The sequence below is a fragment of the Papilio machaon genome, chromosome 3, assembly GCF_912999745.1.
Source record: "Papilio machaon chromosome 3, ilPapMach1.1, whole genome shotgun sequence".
NCBI classification, from domain to species: Eukaryota; Metazoa; Arthropoda; class Insecta; order Lepidoptera; family Papilionidae; genus Papilio; species Papilio machaon.
Window position 1 is genome coordinate 6,043,532 of NC_059988.1, and position 26,459 is coordinate 6,069,990.

Here is a 26,459-nt window from a genome sequence, read left to right on the forward strand (position 1 = left end):
TAATAATTTAAAAATCAGACGAAATTATTAACCATACAAATGGTAGTCAAAATTTCAAAAATATTTTAATCGTTTGGAGATAAAAGTGTTCACACTGCAAATAAGTAAGTGTAACATTTATTAGTTAATTCTAATTACTATTTAAATTGAGTTTTCTCCACTACTTTTAAATTAAATTATTTGATAAAAAAATATTATAACGAACCTACTCGATTATTAACGAAGACATAATGCTTTAAAGAAATAATAAGACGATTTAACCCCGCTAAGTTTAATTAAATACAAATACGACTTTAGATAGATGACTGTGGCTGACTGTACATGCATCATCTGGAGTGTGAAATATGCGAAATTCCAATTCTGTTAACTGACAAAATAAAGCGGCGTAAGGCAATTAACACGTGAAGAAGCAAGCTGATAGTTGATAGATGAAGTTTCCAGTGAAGCCGCGAGCACCGCTACATAACTATGAGCCTCCAACGCGTCATTATCTTGGAGTGGACCTGTGATAGAGCCAAAACAAGTGCGCCATAACCCCGTCTCTCTGTCTACGAGTTAAGGACACCGCACACTGAGTTAAACGATTATGGAGATTATGAGCAAAGAAAAAAAACTATTTGTTTAAATTTTTGATATTTGAAATCTCTATGATAAAAAAAAAGTTACAAGTGTAATTTTTTAAACAATAAATACGCAGCAAATAATTACATTTTAGAATTACTACAACAGTATTTTATATTCCTGAATTTCTACTTAATATTGAAAAAAAAAAATATGTTATTCTTAATTTTATTCACATTACCTCCGAGAGAGATAACAAAATGTTATAGTTTGCAAGTTTAATTTCTAGGTTCGTGTTCAAGTGTGCGGTGACCTTATGTTGACGGTGTCGGTTAGCTAGTGATCGCGTGACATGCATAGATCCACTCACCACTGTAGGCGACGCTTTGGAACACTGCCGCGCCGCACCGACACAACAGACAACATGCCGTTTATGTTAACCAATATCAACAAACAAGCCCCCATAACATATATACTTTTATAAAGGCTAGAAAACTTTAATGCCGAAGTACAAACAGCTTCAAACAGTCGGTATGCTATCGACAACATATTTGCCAGCAGCACAACGACTGCCTTAAGTTGTCCGTGTACAGAGGCCTTTAATTTATACAGGATTTTTACGTCTTTCATAATCAAACCTTCTCGAGTTACAATTACGACATTAATTTATAAATATATATTATATATAGTTTATAAAATTGAATGTATTCCCGACACCCACTTACGATATACGAATACATCGACACATTTGACGAAAAAAGTTACATCTCTTACGGTATTTGATTAAAACGTGTAACCATTTTCGTCGGCTTGGTCGAAATATGATTTATCATTATTTTTATACATTTTTGAAATATTTTATAAACAGACCATACCACCCAATGTTTATAGATAATGTAACATTCAATTCGTAAGATATTTGCTGGATGAAATGTCGGTAACAACTAACCGTGAAGTTCCACTGCTGCAACACTTGTATTGATACATATTGTCGACTCTGTCTTTACAAAGAGTACAAAAATGAAGAAAATATGTTTACCCGACTGTATATAAATATATGTATGGATGAGAAATTGTAACTTTCTTTACTGACTGTACCGACTTGACTAATAAGGGATCATTTCATTCGTAATCTTACCCTGTTTTTGTTAACTAACAAATAGTGTTACAAGTGTGCCGACAGTGGAAACGCACAGTAACATGATATACATAGTATACATATTGGACAGTATTGCATTGTGCAAGGACATTTCACATGCAAGATGCAACGAACAACCTGCATACAAATCATACCCACACTTTTAAGTCAACAACTAAAACTTTAAGGCACGAATTATTTCGTGGTCATTGTCTATTTTCACAGGTGGGTACAATAAATCGAAAAGTTAACTTCGTTAATCATTAAAGCGTTAAATTTTCGAAAATTTAACGCAAGTCAAAGTTAATCGTTAAAAGTTAACCATACCAAAACTACACTGCTTTTGGGGCAGAGAGAAATAGGTAAAACAAGTGGAAAGAAGATCCTTTGATGACTTTTTGAAGTTAACTTAAAGTTAATCCGTTAAGCAAAATATTAAATTCGTTAAGTAACGGATTAATGTTTAACGGATTAACGAGTTAATACCCATCTTTGTCTATTTCGAATCTTTATTTTTTTAATGTGACAATTTCCTCTTTTGTAACTATAATTTGCAACGAGAGTGAGTAAAATAGTTGATTGATAAATTATTCTAAAATGTAATATGAACTTTACGATTGTTATAAGTATCTAATATCTTACTAATATTATAATGCGAATTCTTAGATGGATGGATGGATGTTACAAGGTATCTCCAGAACTGCTAAACTGATCTCACTGAAATTTTCCCACAGATGTAGAATATAGTCTGGAAGTGGAAGTACATAGACTACAAAGTAAGATTTTTTTTCAATTCGCCAGAACTGAGTCGTGGGCAACAGCTAGTTTGTTATAATAAGGTGATTATTTTTGTAATATGATTATTTGAACCATGATATACTTAGTATTAAGATGTTAAGTTGTATATAATACTGACTGTGTTTCTTCTTGAGCGGTAGCGGTGGCGGGCGCGGCGGGTGATGGTCTGCCAGCGTGTGCGGCCGCGCCTCGCCGTGCAGCGAGCACACCGGGCTCTGGCTGCAACACAATTACATATCTTGTCGCTTATCTTACTTATATTATAAATGCGAATGTTTAGATGGATGGATAAAAATGAAAATGAAAATCTTTATTATTGCACACTAAGTTTACAATATTCAATGTTGCCTTGGCTTTTTAACTAGTGAAAACTGTGTTTAAGGAGCAAAGGACTTATATGAAACTAGCTGTGCCCGCGACTTCGTCCGCGTGAAATACTGTTTTCGTTAAGCATTTTTTTAAGGATTATTATTTTACTTGACCGACGTGCTATGCGTTGATGTATGGATGTAGACATAGAGATAGGTGTGCCACGACCGCACCAAATGTAGGTGTTTGGTCTCTACCTATCCCTCTGGGTTACGGGCGTGAATTTAGTTGTTGTTGTTGAGGTATTTTATTTAAACTTATAAAAAATTACAACAAAACAAATGGAACTTACAAAATATTCCTTTACTCTTATGTAAATTTTCATCCCCTATTCCCTTATTATATTGCAACATTAAGGGTAAAACTTTAAATTACCTATTTATTAATATCAAATTAGCAGCCTAAAAAAAGTTACAAGCTTCTAACTGTAAAAATGACGATACGTCCATACAAATTTCCACCCCTACTTTTACCCTCTTATAAACCCTCTTTCACGATAAAAATTTATCTTTGTCCTTTCTCAGGCTCTAAGCTAAATATCAGTAAGTATAATAGTAAAACATATTAAACAAAACATTCATTAAAACCTCACATATTGCGAAACAAATTTTCATCCCCTATTGTTATTTAGCACCCTTACGGGTAAAATTTTTACAAAAATCGAAATTCTTACTTATTTATATCAAATTAGCAGCATTAGAAAGAAGTTTCAAGCTTCTTACTGTAAAAACGACGATACTTCCATACAAATTACCACCCCCACATTCAACCCCTTACAACCCTTTTTTCGCGTTAAAAAGTAGTCTTTGTTCTTTCTCGGGCTCTAAACTAAATATCAGTAAGGGTAACAGCAAAACATCCTTACTAATATTATAAATGCGAAAGTAACTCTGTCTGTCTGTCTGTCTGTCTGTCTCGCTTTCACGCAAAAACTACTGAACCGATTTAAATGAAATTTTGTACACAGATAGTCTAGTCTACATTTTAACGCGAAAAAGGAATTGTAAGGGGTTGAAAGTGGGGGTGAAAGTTTGTATGGAATTATCGTCATTTTTACAGGTAGAAAATTGAAACTTATTTTCAAGGCTAATTTGATAAAGATAAATATGAAATTAAATTTTTGGAAAAATTTTACCCCCAAGGGTGCTAAATAACAATAGGGGATGAAATTTTGTTTGGCAATATATTCGGTTTTGGTGAATGTTTTGTTTAATATGCTTTGCTGTAACCCTTACCAATATTTAGTCTAGAGCCTGAGGAAAGACGTAGTCTACATTTTAACGCGAAAAAGGGGTTTGAAGGGGTTGAAAGTGGGGGTGAAAGTTTGTATGGAATTATCGTCATTTTTACAGGTAGAAGGTTGAAACTTATTTTCAAGGCTGCTAATTTGATAAAGATAAATATGAAATTAAATTTTTGTAAAATTTATCCCCAAGGGTACTAAATAACAATAGGGGATGAAATTTTGTTTGGCAATATGTGAGGTTTTGTTGAATGTTTTCTTTAATATGTTTTGCTATTACCCTTACCAATATTTAGTCTAGAGCCTGAGGAAGGACATAGGGCACATTTTAACGCGAAAAAGGGTTTGCAAGGGGTTGAACGTGGGGGTGAAAGTTTGTATGGAATAATCGTCATTTTTACAGTTGGAAGCTTGAAACTTATTTTTGTGGTTGCTAATTCTATATAAATAAATATGAAATTAAATTTTTGTAAAAAATTTACCCCCAAGGGTGCTAAATAACAATAGGGGATGAAATTTTGATTGGCAATATGCTCGGTTTTGGTGAATGTTTTGTTTAATATGTTTTGCTGTTATCCTTTCCAATATTTAGTCTAGAGCCTGAGGAAAGACGTAGTCTACATTTTAACGCGAAAAAGGGGTTTGAAGGGGTTGAAAGTGGGGGTGAAAGTTTGTATGGAATTATCGTCATTTTTACAGGTAGAAGGTTGAAACTTATTTTCAAGGCTGCTAATTTGATAAAGATAAATATGAAATTAAATTTTTGTAAAATTTATCCCCAAGGGTACTAAATAACAATAGGGGATGAAATTTTGTTTGGCAATATGTGAGGTTTTGTTGAATGTTTTCTTTAATATGTTTTGCTATTACCCTTACCAATATTTAGTCTAGAGCCTGAGGAAGGACATAGGGCACATTTTAACGCGAAAAAGGGTTTGCAAGGGGTTGAACGTGGGGGTGAAAGTTTGTATGGAATAATCGTCATTTTTACAGTTGGAAGCTTGAAACTTATTTTTGTGGTTGCTAATTCTATATAAATAAATATGAAATTAAATTTTTGTAAAAAATTTACCCCCAAGGGTGCTAAATAACAATAGGGGATGAAATTTTGATTGGCAATATGCTCGGTTTTGGTGAATGTTTTGTTTAATATGTTTTGCTGTTATCCTTTCCAATATTTAGTCTAGAGCCTGAGGAAAGACGTAGGCTACATTTTAACGCGAAAAGGGGGTTTTAAGGGGTTGAAAGAGGGGGTGGAAAATTGTATGGAAGTATCGTCTTTTTTTACAGTTAGAAGCTTGAAACTTATTTTTGGGGCTGCTAATTTGATATAAAGAAATTAATATTCAATATTTGAAAAAAGTTTACTCTTAAGGGTGCTAAATAACAATTAGGGATGAAATTTTGTTTGGGAATATTTTAGATTTTGTTGAATGTTTTGTTCAATATGTTTTGCTGTTACCGTTACAAATATTTAGTTTAGAGCCCGAGAAAGGATAAAGACTACTTTACAACGCGAAAAAGGGTTTGTAAGGGGTTGAAAGTTAGGGTGGAAATTTGTATGAAAGTATCGTCATTTTTACAGTTAGAAGCTTGAAACTTATTTTTGAGGTTGCTAATTCTATATAAATAAATAGGAAATTAAATTTTTGTAAAAATTTTGTCCCCAAGAGTGCTAAATAACAATAGGGGATGAAATTTTGTTAGGCAATATGTAAGGTTTTTGTGCATGTTTTGTTTAATATGTTTTGATGTTACCCTTACCAATATTTAGTCTAGAGCCTGAGGAAGGACAAAGCCTACTTTTTAACGCGAAAAAAGGATTATAAGAGGCTGAAAGTGAGGGTGGATTTGTATGGAAGTATCGTCATTTTTACAGTTAGAAGCTTTAAACTTATTTTTTAAGCTGCAGATTTGATATAAATAAATATGACATTTGAAATTTGTAAAAGTTTTACCCTCAAGGTTGCAATGTAACAAAACGGAATAGGGGATGAAAGTTTGTATGGGAAGATGTTTATGTGAATATTTTGTAAGTTTAATATAATATTTTTTGGCATTTTTTATAAGTTTAAGTAAAAAAAAACAACAACAACATAATTCTCGACCCGTAACCCAGAGGGGTAGGCAGAGACTCAGGACCTACATTTGGCGCGGTCCGGGCACACCTCTTTCTATGTTCTTCTACATACATCAAAGCATAGCACGTTGGTTAAATAAAATAATTAGCTCAAAAAAAATGCTACCCAAAATAGTATTTCACGCGGACGAAGTCGCGGGCACAGCTAGTATTAAATAAAACATTCACCTAAAGCTCAAATATTCCCAAACAAATTTTCATCCCCTATTGTTATTTAGCACCCTTCAGGGTAAAATTTTTACAGAAATTGAATTTCATATTTTTTATATCAAATTAGCAGCCTTAGACAGAAGTTTTCAACCCCTTACAACCCTGTTTTCGCGTTCAAAAGTAGCCTATGTTCTTTCTGAGGCTCTAGAATATCTGTGTACCAAATTTCATTTAAATCGGTTCAGTAAAAAATAGTAGGCGACACTTCCATACAAACTTTCACCCCCACTTTCAACCCCTTACAACCCCTTTTTCGCGTTAAAATATAGCCTATGTCCATCCTCAGGCTCTAGACTATCTGTGTACCAAATTTCATTTAAAACGGTTCAGTAGTTTTGGCGTGAAAGCGAGACAGACAGACAGACAGACAGAGTTACTTTCGCATTTATAATATTAGTAAGGATAGTAAGGATTACATCGTTCTTTATGAAAACAATAGATGGATGTTTGTTTGAATGTATCTCCGGAACGATTCAACAGATCTTGATGAAATTTGGCACAGATGTAGAACATAGTGTGAAAGAACACATAGGCTACTTATAATTGTTTTTTTTTTTTAATTCCGCGCAGACGATATCGCGGGCAAATGCTATTGTATAAAATTTGTATAGTACTTTAGTGAAAGATATAAATAATTAGATCAGGAAGAGTTTCTATACAACGGTTATGAATATTTGTGTTTACCGTATCTCAACATTGGGGAAGTGATGCTGCACGTCGGCGCGGATGTTGCGGCGCGTCTTTGCCGGCAGCTCGGGCGGCGTCTCGCTCTCGTCGGATGTGATGCTGGCCAGTCTGCATCACACAAACATACACCTTATACATTATACAAGGTTTAAGTTTAAATTGTAAAGATTTGTTACATACAAATTTGCTAAATATATATAACATTAAATAATTTTTATTCATTTGCGACTTACAAAATTTGTTTATGAGAAAAAAGTTCGGCACAATCCATCTCATTCCTCGATTGAAGTTAACTCAGAGTAAGTTGACTATATTTCTTAATTAGAAATTAACTCATCTATTCAATACACTAGTTAAAATTATTCAAATGTGACATTTATTAAAGTTTAATAAAACAAAATTAATGATTATTAGTTAATAAAACATTTGTAAGAAACACAAAGACACAAACACTCTATTAAGATGAACGAAACAAACACGGTGAGAAAAGTGAAAAAAAAAACACAAAATAAAAACACTCACTTGGATGAATGGTGAGAGGTTACGGTGTTCATATTGACTACATTCATGCGGCTCTCAAAGCTTTGCACTGTGCACTTCACTTCGCTCACATAGTCTGTACTTTCAAAAGTACTGGAAAACAATAACGGCCAAGCGTAAAGGAAACGGACAACAAACAAATATCTGCTATACGAAAACTTATTCATTAAATATTTATTCTAACTGAAGTGAAGTATTTTTTTTTTAATATTATACCTATAGTTGGCAAATGAGCAAGCAGCAAGCAGACATTGCAATTGCAGACGACGATAGACGGCATTTCCCCTTCCCATCATTTCATAGAAAAGGATAGGAAGGGGATTTTGACTAATATAAGGTTCTCAGACAGAACTTGACGCCTGTCTTATGTGGTCGTGGTACTTCACTTGGGGAGCCGACCTATTCATCCTAGAGATGTTATTGCTATTGCTGGCTCTACCACTGTTAAACGATGCCGGCTGGAGATTTATTTAAATACTAGCTTTTACCCGCGACTCCGTCCGCGCGGAATAAAAAATAGAAAACGGGGTAAAAATTATCCTATGTCCGTTTCCTGGTTCTAAGCTACCTGCCCACCAATTTTCAGTCAAATCGATTCAGCCGTTCTTGAGTTATAAATGGTGTAACTAACACGACTTTCTTTTATATATATAGATTATTTGAAATTACAAAACTTTCTCGCGTTGCTTAAAGTGCAAAATGTCGGAAAGTATATAGCAGATATTAGTTTTTCAATGAGGAAATGTTCATGATTATTAAAGTGTATGCATATGTGATTTGCGAATGAGTTAAAACACAGAATACCATGTTAATGTGTATCACTGGTTTACCTGTCCGTGTGACTGGAGTAGTGATGTGAGGAGAAAGTGGAGGTGAACAGATGCTCCGTAGACATCTCCGAGTGACCCACAGACACGAAACCGGATTCGTTTGAGAAACTTAGAAAAAATAATACAAATAATGTTGCTTCTCTTCGTAATTAAAAATCCACGTTATCGTCTTCCTGAGATCAGACTTTATACATTACTATCAGCTGTCATATCTGAACTATCTCCATTCTTACACGTATCTTTTTAAAAAATCTATCCATACATTGTTCGTTCTTCTACGTTCGTGACTAAAAAAGACCATCTCCTTGAAAAAAACTCCTTTTATCATGATATATATCAACATGTTAAAATCAGAAGTTCGCTTTGTGATAGAGACAGTGAAGGTTCGGCCAAACTTGACTAGAAGGTCGAAATTGCCTGAATCTAAATCTGTATGCAGGTAGAGCGTCGGTGGCTAAGTGGTTAAGCACTTGACTTGCAATCTGCAGGTCCTGGGTTCGAATCCCGCCACGTACCAATGTGTTTTTCGATTTACATATGTACATTTATCTGACGTTCTTACGGTGAAGGAAAACATCGTGATGCTGCACATATCCGAGAAGAAATTCAATGATATGGGTGAAGTCAACCCGCACTGGGTCAGTGTGGTTGACTATGGCCTAGTAGCCTCTAACTTGGAGTAGGCTTTGAGCTCCTCAGTGGGGATGTGTGTTGTGTGATGTAGGTACAGCATAATATGCAAGTCCATTTTCATAACAATGGTCAAAAGGACCAATGGTCACGATACATCTGTTGAATTCTATTTACCTACCTATTTCTCTCTCATCCTGTCTCTGTGTAACATTGTATATGTGAATGAGACAACATATAACGTACCGGTTGTGGTTGGAGTGCGCGTGTACATTGTTGACGTGCATCTCATGCGACTCCATCGACGTGCGGATCTCATTTGCGCTGTTGCAACTGCACATACCTGGAATGTTGAACATAACATGAATATGTATTTAATCAATGTATACAAATAGGTAAAAACAAAGTAAAAAGTGTGTTTGTAAATTATAATGAAAGGTATTTTTAAATATCTAGTATCTGTTTTTATATTAATGCAGTTATTCAAAGAACCCTTTACAAAACAAAAATAATATTCCTGAATGCGTGTTAAAAATAACACAGTGAATACATACCAACTAAGTCAGAGTTGGGTGGTGTGACGAAAACTTGGTCATTGTTGATGGAATCGTGAGTACGGTCGTCGTCATTGGACACATTCAACATGGAGTCCAGAGAGCCGCTACTGTGAGACTGCAGGGACAGTCTGACAAACAATAACATTGGACAGTCTGACAAACAACAATGTTATAGGACAGTCTCACAAATAACAATATTATTAGACAGTCTGACAATAACAATATTATTGGACAGTCTGACAAATAACAATACTATGGGTTAACTTAACGCTCTGTCAGGCGTATGTACTGAAATATCTCTGATGATGAGAGTAAGAATAATCCAAATAGATAACTGTCTTCAGCAGTAGCTAGGACCAAATATGTTAGTTAATTAATTTAAGTTGAAGCATAGAATTTTTTTCTTAGTTATAGATAATTCCTATGCATAAATACAGTAATAGTTTATGATGAAGTCATTAATTACGTATATTAATAGTTTCTATTGCGCATCAATTAACATAGTTCGTGAACGTTCATAAATATTAATAAGGCTATGCAATCTCCAAAATAAATTGCTTTGCTATGCATAAATGATTATATTGTTTGCATAAATAACACTCAGTAATAAACAATTAGACGAATATAGATGTGTCATTATAAATTTTAAAATTATATACTCATTAAACCTAATAATATAGGAATGCACAGTATAAATAAAATACTTGATTTAATGAATAATATTATGTAACAAATAAAATGACTTGCTACCATTTAATAATAAAGAATAAATAGTTGTAGAAAAATTGTTTTTAATCCTATGGTAAATATAACAATACCGATAAATATTCGCTTTATAAAAACAACTTTGTTTTAAAACAAAGTTTATATAACATAATTTATTCAATACATATATTTTTTTATATCAAAATGTCGCAAACGACCGCTGCCCATAGACATCCGCAATAGCAGATTCGTTGCCTACCTTTAATTCGATGGGTCCTTCGTATAAGGACCAAAGTAACAAATTGATGATTTTTACTTTTTTGTGTTAAAAGCTACCTTTTATTTTAGTTAATAACATGCACTAAACAAAACACTCATTTACAGGTGTAAATGTTATTTTTTGCTGAAGTAAAGTGGCCTATTTTCCTATATGGTTGAAACTTTGAGACTCTCCTGTAAAGTTGTCCATTTGTACATTGGCCCTTATTCGTAGGAGCCATCGAATTAACGGAGAAGGGGGTGCACATAACGTTTTATAGGGGGATTTTGGTGTCAGATTAACCAACTCACCTGTCAATGGATAATGCCAGGAGGGAGTTATCGTTGGCAGACTTGCGCTTCGGAGGCAAAGGAGGTGCCAACTCGATTTTCCTACAACACATGCTTTCACTTTTATTATCTGAACGTGATAGTACATCTGATTTCACTAAAAAGTGAAAACGGAAAACATCGCGTCCACTGTCAAGGTCAAGTTGATACAAAACGTAGTTGACGAACCGGAATCGTTGTCTCCAATAAACGAAAGTCGACCGCAATTAATTTACAAAGTGAAACTTTAGTTTTTTTAATCAAAACTTATATTTTACAAGTTTTCTATTTAATTATTTAAACTTTGTTTAATTAAATAAAAAAATTACATAAAAAATATATAATTTCGAAATCCAGCAACCAAATTATTGGAAAGGCTCATAACTTGAATACATATATTAAAAAAATCTAGCTGCTGTTCGTATCTGATACACAGTACCTACTTTTCAAATATCTTGGTGCTAACTTCTTACAAGTCGCTGCACATAAAACCGGCGGTGTAACGGAGTACAGAGAGGCTGTGGGGGGAACCCAAATTGACTAAAAAGCTATTACCTATCTTTTACACTGTCATTTGAATTACCTGATAGGCCTGGCGGGTTTAGGCGGCGGCGAGTCGGGCGCATCCAGTACGGATTCCGATGAGTGTGAGGCGCGGACACCACTCGTCTCGTTACCACTTTCACCAGTTAATAGAGATCTTTCCTTGGGCGTTAAAGGTATATCTGAAATAATTAACAAAAATCTTATGCAAATCTCTTGTACCTAGATTCTACACGTGAACAACGAGAACAGATATACTAAAGATAAGCCAAGATTCAAAATTTCAAAGAACGCTGTATCAAAACGAGCAGTTAAGTTTCAGATCTTGGATATATTAAGCAACATTTATGCATCCATCATTATGAGACAGACACAACACAGACATGTTATTTTGTTACCACTTTAGTAATCAATACCATTTTATAATTAAACACTAGGTTTAACCACAACCTCGTGTTCTTATGGCGTCGCGGAACTCACTGGTTGCATAAGAATGAATGCTTTACTTCTATTTTATTCACAAGCATCATCTGCAAATGCCTTATCGGGAAACTATCAAGGTAAATAACAGAAGCACTAACCAGGCAAGGAATTTCTCTGCGTAGAACGTGGCGAGACTAGGGGCGGTCTCGGTGACAACGCCGGCCTCGTCATGTGCTGCTGCGCCAGCGCGGCCACCTCCTCCACCGCCGACGTCACTCCCTTCACTACAGAGCTAACGTGGTCCGGTGACAGCGCCGCCGCAGACATATCCAATTCTTCATCAGTGGCATCCGCACGAAGACTTGCCACCGTTACTTCATCGCACAACCTGATCAGCATCGCCAGCGCCGTGCAGAGCTTCCTCACGGCACCGGTCAGCTGCGGCGACCGACTGCAGTATGGCTTTATTGCTACAAACACAACACTTTTACAACACTAAATATGATAAACAATTACAAATGATCGACTAATTCAATTACCTTTGTGTATATTCGCTATAGATTCGAATACTATCGTCCCGTTGTCCGGCAACATTTCTAGTTTCCTTTTTGTTATCACATCGGAGAAGTGTTTTAGGCCGAATGTCACCTACAATTAAATACAATTATTTTTATTTTTTTGTACAAATTAAATAGCATTGGTAATGCGCAAATACATAACTTACGATGACCTAAAATTCGAGGTTTCCGATTACTACGAACTTGTCCCAATTTGATATTTTATTGGTAACATATATTAAAAGTAATTATGTTGGTACTTCATTAAAACAGACAAAAGATTGATTTTTGCATCAGAGAGTTACGCACCTCTTTGACTAGTCGTTCCAACTCTTTGGCGGGTGTCACCTCACCCTCTTCAACAGTAGCAACAGTCTTAGGCCCCATGTTCCGAAGTTTCGGACTAAGCGGGGAGTGTGATCTGAAACAATAATACTAGAGTTACGTAACCGATTACTTTCTACAATATCTATTAAACATAAATAATTAAGAATCATTAACTTGGACAAGTTTCACTTTTCTGTTAACATAAAATTTTATACCGTCATCAATTTTTAGTAGTAATCGAGGTAATGATGAATAATATTAATTTCCCAGCCAATAAGACATTGAATGGAACATAGTTGCGAAATGCTCTGCGAGCCTGTCACTTTACGGTGACGAAAAAGCAAAGCTAAACAACATTTGATATTCAAGTGGGCACCGAATCACAACACTTAATGCATATGTAAACAGGAGAGAAACTGCAACCTTTTTTTCATTCGTATATTAACTAAATCACTCACAAAACACTGCAACCGCGGGCATAATGTGACAAATACGAGAGATTTGAGTCAAGCAAAACGTATTGTTTATTGTGAATAATTAATATATGCCGCAGCTGGTCGTACCGTTTTCCATTGTTAGCGAATCGTCGGTGCAGCCGGTTAGTGCGTTTGTTGAACCAGCCGCCGACCGGGGAGCGACGAGCAGTCGACATTCGGCGACACTTCAACTACTGAATCAACGCCTCACTTAAAAAACCCGGCAACTTTCGAACGAGTCCAAAAACACGAGTATCGTAACACATCCGCCGATCGATGAAGCGATACGACCTCGTCGACGAGTCGGTAGCGTTTAAATGTAATCACTTAACATTGCACGCACTAAACTAATGAGATTTCAGCGGACAATATCATTAATGAGTACGACAGTCGCAGGTTGCGGAGTGACTCATTCCGACACGACACATTTACACAGCGGCGCGCAACTATACCATAACTAGCATCAAAATAATCGTAACACCATTCCAATAAAATACTATATCACACTGGCAAAATATCCTCTTATTCTTGTATTCAAGATAACACTGGAATGAGCGATACTTTCCCGCCGGCGCGGTTGTAGACACTGAGTTATGTGTGGATGTAATATTTATCAATTTAGATAACAAAAGAACCAATACAGTCAGCTTGTAGATTTCATCGCAATGCACACATGCCAAGATAAGGTTGCTGCGAGAAATGTTACCGAAACTGGTATGTCTTAGTAGGTAATGTAAACAGTCTTCATGTTTAAAGTCGAAGATATTCCATATACAGCGAAATAGCAATAATCAAGGGAATACTCGTAATTATTTTTTATTCATTGTGTAAATATTTATGTAAAAACAAGATACATTATTGTAAGTTACTTTGATGCGAGATACATTTTAATAATGATTCTTTAAACTTATTTGAGTACAATAAAAACCCGTACATTATAAATAAAATACAGAAATATTTTAACGTTATAGCAGAGAACAATGTTGAGCAATAGTTACATTATTCTGTAGCATAAATATATTTTACCTTCTGTATTTTCCTGCAATAAAATAAATACACAAAAGTCATTGTTTATTCGGACGAGCCTTGCAAATGTCGTTTGCAGCGCTATCAAGTTGATAGTATCAACGGCGAAGATAACGTCACGATCAGCCTAGAGGCGCCATCTGTGCAATCACTCAGGTAATGAGATCAGTATTCAATTAAAGTCCAATTATGTGCAAACAATGAAAAATCGTATCGTGGACATCGGAATTATGATATTGCATGAGACATGAGTTTACGCATGAGTCACTCCTGTTTCAATATTATCGATTTTGGATGTTACTTTAGTTATCCCTATGGATAATATAAATGTAAAATTAAATGAGCTATTGTAATCAAATAATTTACAGTGTTTGTGTAAATAAAATATTTACTTAAAAGTAAGTATAAACTATTATGCAATGAAAGGCCATTGTGAATTTAATTTAGTTACGTTTAATAGACACTTCATAGGAGAGGGGAGGAGAGGTGAGGGGAGAACATCTATTGGATTAGTGATAAGATTAATGGATTGCATATTTAATTTCTTAATCATAGCTGTTTTTCATTTCATCTTGTTGAGATACCGTAAATAACACCGATGAATCTTTGATTATTTACTGAAAAATTATTTTTTTCACTATCGTAACCTTAAACGGCCCATCCATCTATTCCAAAGATCTCATAAGAGAAGTAAGTCAGAGGTCAATGTTGTCGAAAACAGGTGATACCTGATAGCGGAGGAGAGATGAGGCGGATGATGTGGCTGTGCGGGTGAGCGCATGTTGGAGATGCGCTCCAGCAGGTCGTCCTTGAAGGAGCGCGCGCGCCGTGCCAACTTGTTGGCGCCACGCAGCGAGCCGCGGTGTCCTGACCCCGCCTCGCCGCACACTTCGCTCTCTGAAAACAATACCCTATTGAACATAAACCGCACAACCAGGACGAACAATCTAACACTACGCCGGTTGGTTAGAACAATCTTAGATGTTATCAAAATAAGATTTAAAAAAACGTCAAAGCAAAGGTAAATAGAAACATAGCTTATTCCGATAGCCGATCCGATAGCGAAAATATCCGATTTACCTAAATAAATATCATAGATTTGCATGGACTATTATTGCCACTGCGCTTTTACGAGTATTTAATTTAATATTTAATGAAATTAAGTTTAATTACCAAATTGATTTAATTATTTTAAACACTATTCGAATATGAATTTACGGTGTAATTCAATTTGATAAAAAGACCATATTTCGTCATACATTACGCATCCCCCTACCATCCAACCAAATGTTAACAGCGACCTAATTATCTGATGGTATCGTGGCTTATCCATACAATTAACTTGTCAGTGATTACTCTTTAGGACTCATTTCGAGTTCCGCCCACATATAATGTTAATTACATTAAATCATTTAACAAAATAGAAACATGTTATAATGAATAAAATCAGCAGAGATGAACCACGAATTATATCTTGGCTGTAAGTGACATTTTTCGCATTCTAGTCCGCCGGGGTTAGAGATCAACATATTCTGTGTCGTGCAATTAAAATCTTGTGTACCAACATGGTAGCAGACTTTAAATTGCACGTATTTAATGATGCCATTAGGGGCAGTTCGCTGCATAAGTTGTCGCTGAACGCCTCGTTCACTTTGAACCGTTGTTCTTGTACTCATAAAGTTTCTGTCGAGTTAGAGACCACTCGAAAACTCTAACGGTCGTCTAAACAACTAACACCATAGAATTCCATTTTAAAATCTCATTGTTGTATTAGATATCAAATAATAATTGCAGTCAAATTAAATGACCCATCAGCTAGGTCAGTGTTAACTGTAGAGTTAAAGAATAACCCTACTACGTCAAAATCTCAATCTCAAAATGCCGAAAGCGCAACTGCTATTTCTTCGAAAGTTAACACAAACATTTGAATTTCGAAGTCATTGTAATATTGTTGGTAGACCGAATTTGGCAAACTTTATCCAAGCATATACATGCTTAATCAATTAATGCAAAAAATGTATGTCAGTACATCCGTAAACAACTCAAAAATCCTTCGATCTTACATCAACAATGAACTGTCAACAAAATTGGTTTTACTGCTAATGACTGTTTATACAAAAAAGAAAAAAACTACATCGGTAAACGATTTAAAACATTTTAGAATGATAATTATCAAATATTTTCCGGTATACTTTAATAATAAATTATTTTCAAAAAATTACTACTCTGACCCAACACAGATCTGAATGAGAACATGTTTATTTATTAGCTTATATAATATTTTGCACGAAACACCAATTCGCTGGCTTTTATTTTGTTTCGACAAATCATGTACGTAACGATTGACCTTGTTTTTGAAAAATAAATTAAAAGCAATTATTAAGAGTGAAGTTTGTTACATTGTTGTCCGATGAAGGCGATAAGTACAACCTATATATTACTATATAATATCAACTTTAATATATCAAACGTTTTACATAATATAAATCGGTCGGAGTTTTAATAATTACTTTGCTAGCAGGCTCGGATACTGACACGTATTGCGTATTTTTTAATTTTTGACAATCATGCAAGTGTTAGAAAAATATACCGAATTATTCATCAGTTTCGAAATTCCTAATGCACTAGAGGTATACTCCACTTAAGACGTGATGAGAAAAGAACTACTTGATTGTTATTTGAGAGCCCGTGACAATCTTTTATTTCTTCATTTGTTGTTTTGTAAATAACAACTTTTAACTTGTAAAAACTAAATATAAATCAAAATGTTGAATGGTTGTAAACAAACAACCAACTTGGAACTGGTTTCAGTTTCGCAAGAACTTGAACATTTGTAATACATTAACTTAATTATATATAAGGAAAATTGAAGGTTATTTTGTGTGTTCAGAAGTACGATAATGTAGTATGCCTTGACTAATGATGCCAAATTTATAGACTTAGTTATTGATTCTGGCTGTCTCTACTCTGGCTAACTTGTACTTGTTGAGCCCAAATAAAGAATACGGCCATCGGTTCATGGTTATACGCATTAGATGTACACTTTACATGTACTTTACACTTGAATAACGCATTATGTTAGAAAATTGACTACTTTACCTTTTACATAGTAATAAAGTTTTATATTTTGTTTTACAGGTATTTCTGAGTTTAGTATTAACTTAAACGAGTTAATTTCATAAATTTTATTGAATTTACCTTAATTTTCCACATATTATTTCAATTATTTGATACACAAAAAGTTTACATCAAACCAGACACATCTTGTTTTTATTTTGTATTTGAATAAGTAAGAAATTATTTTCCAAAGCAAATAACGAAGTAAGGGTCGGGCAAAATTTACCTGCTTCACTTGCGATGTTATTTCAACGCATCCTTAAAGAAAGAATGAGTAGAAAATTTAACATGTTAATGCTTGCCATATGGGAGTGCATCTTCCACTAAACGATCTTTTTTTTAATAACATAAATCTTTAACCTTTGATTATACATATTGTTTTGGTCTGTCAGTTGTTGAATATGAATACGGTTTGGTGATGTCTTGATGTACAGCTTATATTTTGAAGTTTTTTGATTCATTATTATTTTCTACTAGCTTTTACCCGCGACTCCGTCCGCGCGAAATAAAAAAATAATAATAGAAAACTGGGTAAAAATTATCCTATGTCCTATTCCTGGTTCTAAGCTATCTGCCCACCAATTTTCAGTCAAATCGATTCAGCCGTTCTTGAGTTATAAGTGGTGTAACTAACACGACTTTCTTTTATATATATAGATTTAGAAACGTTTTACCTATATAATGAAGTCATACAATGGAACTGGCGTTAAGTCATATAAGCGGTGAAGTTTTCCAATTTTTCCGCTTTTTAAATTCTTACTGGTAAGTTATCATTAAGCATAATTTATGTCCGGGCTATGGGCGTTTGTTTCACTCTGTCACGGTTGAGACCTAAGACCTAATAAGCTCGGTGAAACGCGGAGAGCACACTTTCCTTTATATGTACAGTCAAAACCGTTTATAGCGACATCGTTTAGAACAACATACCGGTTAAATTGACCAAAATCATAGGTCCTGGCTGAATGTTATTACATATCTTTCCTATTAATACCTGTCACCGGTTGTTACAACTATCGGTTTTTACGACTCAATATGAGTAGTCCCTTCGATGTCGTTATAACAGATTTTGACTGTATATATATTAATTTTTTTAGATATGAAAGGGTCTTTATTATCTACACAATCTTGTATACAAATAGTTATACATTATTTATATTCTCAGTACACTGAGTGAAGTTAATGTTAAACGATATCGATTTAGGACACATTAAACCTAATCAATTTATAGCTATAGTACTATAATTAAGCACATATAAAATACATATGAATCTATTTTAGAGCGGAACTTATCAGGCAGGACTTTGACCCTGGAAACGACTCGACAGTGTCACCAGCGAGTCCCGCGAGGGGCGTCGCATCAGGTATATTTAGTGGCTTAGTAATACGCAATAACATTCAATTCCTTTTACGATTTAATATTGAATCGTACCTGAACGATGTTGTGATGAGTTTTTGAGAAACTTGTACAACACTGGTAAAACATAAAACACAGAACTTTAATTTAAAAAAAAATGTCCGTATAAGGAGAGCGCTAAGATGAAGTAAACGGAGGCGTATAAAGGCGATGACGCGCGCGTTAAAAATAATACGGCGGTGACAGGACGCGCCCAGGCCACGGCGCGTAACGACTGAGGGCCGTCGGGCCGTGGCGGCGGAAGGACGAACGGAACGGGACGACGGCGGCGGGACGGACGGGACGGACGGGAGCGAGTGCGTCACATCACATATCATAAACACGGAGACGCCACCGGCTGCTACTTAACATGCAGCATGAGCGATCCCCGTCTGTCGCGTCTGCGCCTCGAAATAGTTCCTTTTATGATCCTATATTAGATTGAGGATTACTGAAATATTTTGATCAAGAAATAAATCCCACGACCGCATAACCATAACGAAATCATCTCGACGAGGGGCTATTTATACTGCTTCAAAAACTTTCAAGTCAATAATTTATCGAATCTTCAAACGTAACTTTTGGAATTTCTCATTGTGTAGAGGGAAAATCTAGATTCTTAACTCAAAAGCATATTATTTTACAATTTAATTTCATTTTCACACTCAATAACAAAATGTTTAAAATTCGCTAAACATTACGTATTGAGATATGCTGAGCTACGATTAAAGATTAACACGTCACGATAACCACAAAATATATAGGTTGTTAATATACTTAATTAAGTGGCGCAAGTTTTACATAAAATACATGAAATTATTACGAAAGAGAACGGAACTAAAAGAGCAGACCAGTGTTACACGGAAAGTAAAAACAACTCTTCATCATTAACGATTATTCTACTGTTTTATTGGGTAACAAATTTATAACGTCATAAAATACACACACACACATATATATAATCACAGAGTAACCTCCTTTATACCCGACGATACGTTGTTTGGTACATTTATTTATTAAAGTTTTATGTACATTGGGTGAGGTTAATGTCAAAGGTTCTGAAAAATTCTGTACTGATATTTCTGCTATTACAAAAGCAAGATAAATAAGGAATTTTATAAATTCATGGCCTTAAAAGTAGGTTCGGTTTTAAAGTAGGGGAAGAAAATTTTATACTTTTTTTTACCTACATTTTACTACAATCTCCAAAACACGTATATCATACGAAGAAAATCTATCGCAGGCATTTAAAACTCATCTTTAATATTTAATGAGAGAAACACACAAGTAAATAATTAAAAGCGCTTAAATGGACAAAACGAAGTCAATTATGTAGTACATCGTGCACGGGTCGTTAACGCGTTGGTTTTTGCGGACGGCCTTAACATTATCGCAACAATAACAATAGACACAATGGTGCGTTCCCGCGTCGGTTACGCCTTGTTATACAATATCTGCGGGCCTGATGGTGCTGAAGCCACAGGCGCAACACACAATCTCTTCCGCTGCTTCTAGCCAAATACAAAATCAGAAATTGCAGTTGAAGTGTACCGAATAACTAATAAGGATATGTAAGGATAGCTACGGGTGTTCTCTACAATTAATGAAATAAGAATAAAAAAAAAGAATTAGTAATGAAGCTTCCTTAATTATTATTGCAATCTACATGTCTAAAAGATATTTAAAACTCAATAAACTATAAGAAACAGACGGTATGTAGTTCAGGAAGTATCGAATTTATTGTGTTTTGTTATTAGTCGCTTTTTTGTGTCCTCGGAATACAAAAACACAATTTGTAGAGTTTCTATTGAACTATTCTTTTAGAAAACGTGCTGCAGACGGGTTTTTAAAGGCGCCCGAATACGATAAAAATAAAAAAGCCTCATTAGTTGACGATATTATTTGGTAGAGACTTTCAAATACCTACTTGACGTATTTACTTAAATTTAACGTATACATATTTATATTGGAATTCAGTATACTTTCATGTTTAGCCCATTAAAAAAACTTGTTAAATAAACGACAAAGGAATGCCAACTGCTCTTTTGTTATGATCATTATTGTTATTGCACAGTACTAAACAAATTAAAACATTTCAACTTACAAATAACGGCATTTATAGTCCAGTCATTTTAGTAAGTTCACCTCGGAATTCGAGATACCCAGCTGTAAGTCTGTAAATACTTGTATATTGACACCCTAAATGTTGTCTCAAAACCTACATATGGTAGGGTGTAAGCAAGCATTAAATTTCAAGGTCAAAGGTCACAAAAATCGGTTTTTCGCGCGTTTTTTGGAAATATCTCATTTCCTATGGGTTTTTTGCTATTCGTAGTTCTTATCAATATTATAGAATACAAAATTCTCTACAAATTTTGTTTAAAACTTTTTTTTATACGGTGAACCGTTTTCGAGATAGAGGGCGGAGAGCGCGCGGTCACAGCGTCACTTCAGCCTCCGGTCGAAAACGCGCCATATAGTTGATGAACTATCAATAAATCAATTATTATAAATATTTGTCAATTTTTTATTAATTATTATATTATACTTTATCATTTTTTTCCTAACTTATCCACTTTTTATTCAGTATTAATTTATTTAACGAAACTTACCTGCCCATGTAATTGCAGAATTGTTAATGAAAATATAGGAATTATATTTGAATTTTAACCTAATTAATATTAATAACTTCTTACATGATGAAAAAAAAAAACAAATAATATAAATAATCTTTTTATTAAAAAATATCATTGAATACATTATTTTTTATTGAAAGTAAAAAAATGGAATAATGGGTACAAAAACTACAATTTATAATTTTAATCATCTTCTTCCTCTTCATCGTCGTCTTCTGGATGCTGGTAAATTTCAAACTGGTCTTCATTATCGTCTTCAACGACATTTGTCTCAAGTTCTTCCATGATTTCTGGGTCAAAGGTTCCATCTTCGTTAATGTCGCTCTGATATCGTAGAGCATTGAGACAAGCTTGCCCATTACATTGGCCACAAGTTAAAGAGCATTGCAAGCCCGCTTTCCTGCATCCGCATCGCGAACCACAACCACTCTTGCAGTTGCAGAAAATTGTATTTAGCAAATCTTCTGGAGCAGGTAGTAAAATTGTCATGATAGGCTCCAGAAAATCGTTTCGCATTGCCCAACCCCATACCTGGGGTTCCAAATCATGTCCTAACCAAGTTTGAACTTGATAATATACACGGTTGAAATGTTGATGAGCAGCTGCACTTGTTGGTGGAATATTTGAAAGCTGCACAGGTTTATTAAGTTTTGTAGACTTGACGTAATGCATGTAACGAAGATGATCGAGACTTTTCACAGATTTCGGAGCATTATAGACTGCCAATAAGGTTTGAGTTTCACTCTCTAATAATTTCTGGGCCGAACAATTTTTTTCCTCAAATGCTGCAGCTAGTTCATCCAAATTTGTCAGTAATTAATTAATTTGACAAATATTTATAATAATTGATTTATTGATAGTTCATCAACTATATGGCGCGTTTTCGACCGGAGGCTGAAGTGATGCTGTGACCGCGCGCTCTCCGTCCTCTACCTCGAAAACGGTTCACCGTATAAAAAAAAATTTTAAACAAAATTTGTAGAGAATTTTGTATTCTACAATATTGAAAAGAGATACAAATAGCAAAAAACCCATAGGAAATGAGATATTTCCAAAAAAGCGCGAAAAACCGATTTTTGTGACCTTTGACCTTGAAATGTAATAGTTGCTTACACCCTATCATATGTAGGTTTTGAGACAACTTTTAGGGTGTCAATATACAAGTATTTACAGACTTACAGCTGGGTATCTCGAATTCCGAGATTCTTACCTAATTTAAGCTAAAATGACTGGACTATTTAGGTTAATACTCGCGAAGAATCATAATCGCCGGCATAATGTTTGAATTCGAAAACAATTTGAAAGATAATACATTGCATTTAACAGATAATAAAAATTTAACTGTCTTATTAAACATTTGTTTGCAATAAACGTGATATTTTATATCAAAGTTCGTTTCTTTTCATTTGCAAATAAAATATTTTTTTTTGCTTAATGGAATAACTTGACATTTATAAATATTCAATCTGTACAAAGAAATTATAAATGCTAGTAGATATGTAGAAAGTAGTATTTAGCAAAATGTAGGGTTGTCTATACAAAGATCAAATTTTAATTAGTCATTTTGATTCGTAATGCAAGACCAATTTACAATTAATAATATAATAGATCCTTTAAATGGCATCCACAAGCTTTCAACAGCTACCCCGTAAGTAACTTGGTGCGCAGTAGCCAAAGTAACCTGCAGAAACATTGTCTTTTAATCCATAAAGTTAGTATTCACCTATACTACGTGCTCGGACAAACATTTACGATACAGAAATAGACGCATGACACCATAACATCACGTATATATATAAGTATGAGATAACGCTAGCAATAATAGAAGAAAACGGTTGTATTTACAATACTATATTTATATGTACCCTTTATATTCTTCTTGTCGGCGCAGCGATCGCCGATGTGCCGGTATATACCAACACCGGGCGCCGCCGAGGTCCGCGACATGCGGCGCAAGGGCCTGCGCCGGGCCTCCACCACAGAGTATGAATTTCCCACATCGTCCTTGTGAGAACTCACCACACATTCTTCGGAAGGAGACGAGAAATACTTTAAATTCTCATCGCACACCAGATTCTGAAGACTCGTCCCATTCCTAATTCTCTCCCTATTCACGTTGCCGTTTCGCGACTTCTTTAAAGTTAAATTGTCAAAACTTTTGCATGAGCTCAATGGAGGGATGTTATTGTTTCTTATATCGTAAAATTTCTTCGGATCGAAAACGCTGATTCTCGGCGTGCGAATGCCCAGTACGTCCTGTGTTTTGTACTTAGCTGTTTGCACGTGGGATGGGCTCGAGTCTGGTTTATATCTGTTGCCTCGATGTTTAATATTTCGTATATTTCGTTTAATAACCGAGGTTCCCCGCTCCTCCAACGCTTGCAAAACATCGCCAGTTTCTAGTATGTTTAACGGGCTTATACCGTTCTTGTAGACGCGGTAACTCCGCTTGTTTCTTCTTTGATTTTGATTGTCATCGTTAAAAAAGCTTTCATCGTAATGAGGCATCTTAACGTACTGAATGCGACTCATTATAATATCAAATCATTGCACCATCGTCATATGTATCTTGCACGATGAATCTTTTATATGATAGCATCAGATTTAAATAAAAGAAAACTTACAAACGTGACGTTAAGGGCAATCTAGTTGGCAGCAGAGAAAGGGAGCGCCCTGTAGAAATCTTTGAAAGTGGGCATTGCACTTGGGAAAAGTTTCACTTCTGATAAACAATATGTTTTAATTTTATTTCACTGATTATTTATGTGTTTCACTGTTTTAACCTTCCGGGTTAAAGTTGTCTGTATGCGTATCAATCATACACCGAAATAGCAGGGACGTTAGCCACCTACAATTAGGTCATTATTTATTTACAGTGGATGTCTCGCGGCGTGTTCGCAGCGCGCATCTCCTGTCTTTACACTCGCGCTCATAACACCGATGTGCGATTCGGTCCCCAGAACCTTGACACTGTGGACACTACAAACAGACGTCTGCGCACAAAATTAACACACCAGATAATGACATCCCGATAAAAATACACACATAAGTCATAAAAGCGCGCACCACTATCGAACCGGTGTCACTTCACAGGTGCAATCGCATATGTCACGATTAATCAGTTACGAAATCCACTCGATAAGGAAACTTGGTGACGTTAAACACCGGAATTCACTTTCTCTTCGAGACAAACAGTTCTGATATCAATCAATATTAGCACTGTCACAGACTAAGAGGCGTCCGGTGTGGTAATCGCGAACCAGCGCGTCTAATACTATGCAAACATTTGAAATATGCACAAAAGATTTATCCGGTGAGATTACGTGAGACAACAGTACGTCGAGTCGAAGGAATTGGCTATAAATAGATGTTGATTTTTCGCAGCGCGATCTCGATATTCAGCGGAGCAACGAGCTCGTACGCGGCCAAGCATACGATTGGCACGAGAGGGTGTCGATCGGTCGGCAACCGCGGCGGCCGTGAGAGCGGTGCGGCCCGCGGTAGAGGCGCGGCGGCACTGCGGACGCCGCACGCCGCAGCACGCCGACAGTGAAAGTACCGAACATCTCCGCAGACCGCACCTGTATCAAGCCTGCCTGACTATACTGTACCACTCCTGGTAACTCATATCCTCAATCAGACAGGTACCGTACAGTTATGCAAATACTAACACTGAACAACATCGCCTTCCAAACAGCACTGAAACACACTTTTTACATAGCGTGCCTTGTGCTCCTAATCACCATATTTTCTCTTAGATGTTATTTTAAGAGAAGATAAAGGTTTTATGCTAGACCGGTCTCGGGCTTCATAATTCATGAAAGACGTAATATCTATGACTGTCTGACGTCAACTATTGATATACTAATTTAATAGATCACGAACGTCGCATGCGCCATGCAAACAATTACATATTTAAAACATGTTTTATTTAAATAAGAATAAACCTAATCTTTTTCATTCGTTTTATTCGTTCATTGGATAGGACATGTTTGATGCGACTTGATCTTGGAAAAATCCTAAGTATTGGGCTAATCATACCCTATGCCGCATTAATTCTAATGCCTGGACACTAGAATGTTATTCGCGACATGATGTAACGGCGTGGACAGACTTACGCTAGTCGAAGCATTATACGCAATTATTACGTGACTGCACGTACAAGATATATCGATGTCCTTAATGACAAAATAATGTACAACTACGGAAAGTAATTTAATTCATAATATTTTTATATGCCTATTACTTGAATAATCCTATAATAAATGAATAGTGACAATAATTGAAATAAATATGTACATTGATAATGAAATAACGACAAAAGTAAGTAAGTTACTGGACAGATAAAAGAATTATGGCTAATGTAAAAAGATAAAAAAAATTGTTTAAATCTAAATCACAATGAAACAAAAGTGTGCCTATGTAAGTATGTCACTTGACCATTCACAGCTCGCGCCAGCCAGCCAGGGTTACACGCAATGGTATTTGTGAACTGCTTATAACTGTATTGTACACGCGAATTGAAAATAATTAATTTAAAGCCGTACAAATTAAGTGGTGATTGCCTCAACTACGAAGCTTAAAAATAAATGCAGTTAACTCCACATTTTTCCTGCTTAAAACATGCGAACTCTGACGTTTGTGAAAACAAAAACCTATAAGTATTTTTTTTACTCTATTCCATCCTTTCTTCCTTAGTTTCGCTTCCTGATTCCCTTCTGTTGCCTCCAAAATTACAAAGTGTTTATCAACAAGTCATGCGCAGTCATAATTGTTGCGGATGGTGACAGGTAAACAGTGGTCGCATAACATCAACTGTGTCGTTTATTCCATTTTATTTCATGCACAAACAGGAAAAATATATAAAAACAAAAATTATCGTGGGGCGAATCAGATCGCAAATCAGAAACTTTAAGTAATCATTACTTTTAAAAACTGTTTAAAATACGTAAGCTTAAAGACATT

General features: G+C 35.3%; 1 protein-coding gene across 6 annotated transcripts in view; it reads right to left on the reverse strand.

The window, feature by feature from the left end:
* LOC106720420 (guanine nucleotide-releasing factor 2) overlaps positions 1–26,459 on the reverse strand; it is a 41,278-nt gene that overhangs the window by 7,065 nt on the left and 7,754 nt on the right. For 2 of the 6 annotated variants that reach the window (XM_045686421.1, XM_045686420.1), the window contains exons 1-14: positions 23,360–25,270; positions 15,077–15,245; positions 12,829–12,940; positions 12,502–12,610; positions 12,121–12,432; positions 11,580–11,721; positions 10,979–11,059; positions 9,701–9,831; positions 9,393–9,489; positions 8,517–8,624; positions 7,669–7,779; positions 7,144–7,254; positions 2,616–2,716; positions 932–955 (exon numbers count right to left, since the gene is read on the reverse strand). In XM_045686421.1, the coding sequence (XP_045542377.1) occupies positions 932–955; positions 2,616–2,716; positions 7,144–7,254; positions 7,669–7,779; positions 8,517–8,624; positions 9,393–9,489; positions 9,701–9,831; positions 10,979–11,059; positions 11,580–11,721; positions 12,121–12,432; positions 12,502–12,610; positions 12,829–12,940; positions 15,077–15,245; positions 23,360–24,026 (2,275 nt within the window). In that variant the 5' untranslated portion in view covers positions 24,027–25,270. Of the gene's footprint in view, positions 1–931; positions 956–2,615; positions 2,717–7,143; positions 7,255–7,668; positions 7,780–8,516; positions 8,625–9,392; positions 9,490–9,700; positions 9,832–10,978; positions 11,060–11,579; positions 11,722–12,120; positions 12,433–12,501; positions 12,611–12,828; positions 12,941–13,409; positions 13,950–15,076; positions 15,246–23,359; positions 25,271–26,459 lie in introns of those variants that run through there. The other 4 variants (XM_045686424.1, XM_045686423.1, XM_045686422.1 and 1 more) reach the window with 4 other exon arrangements.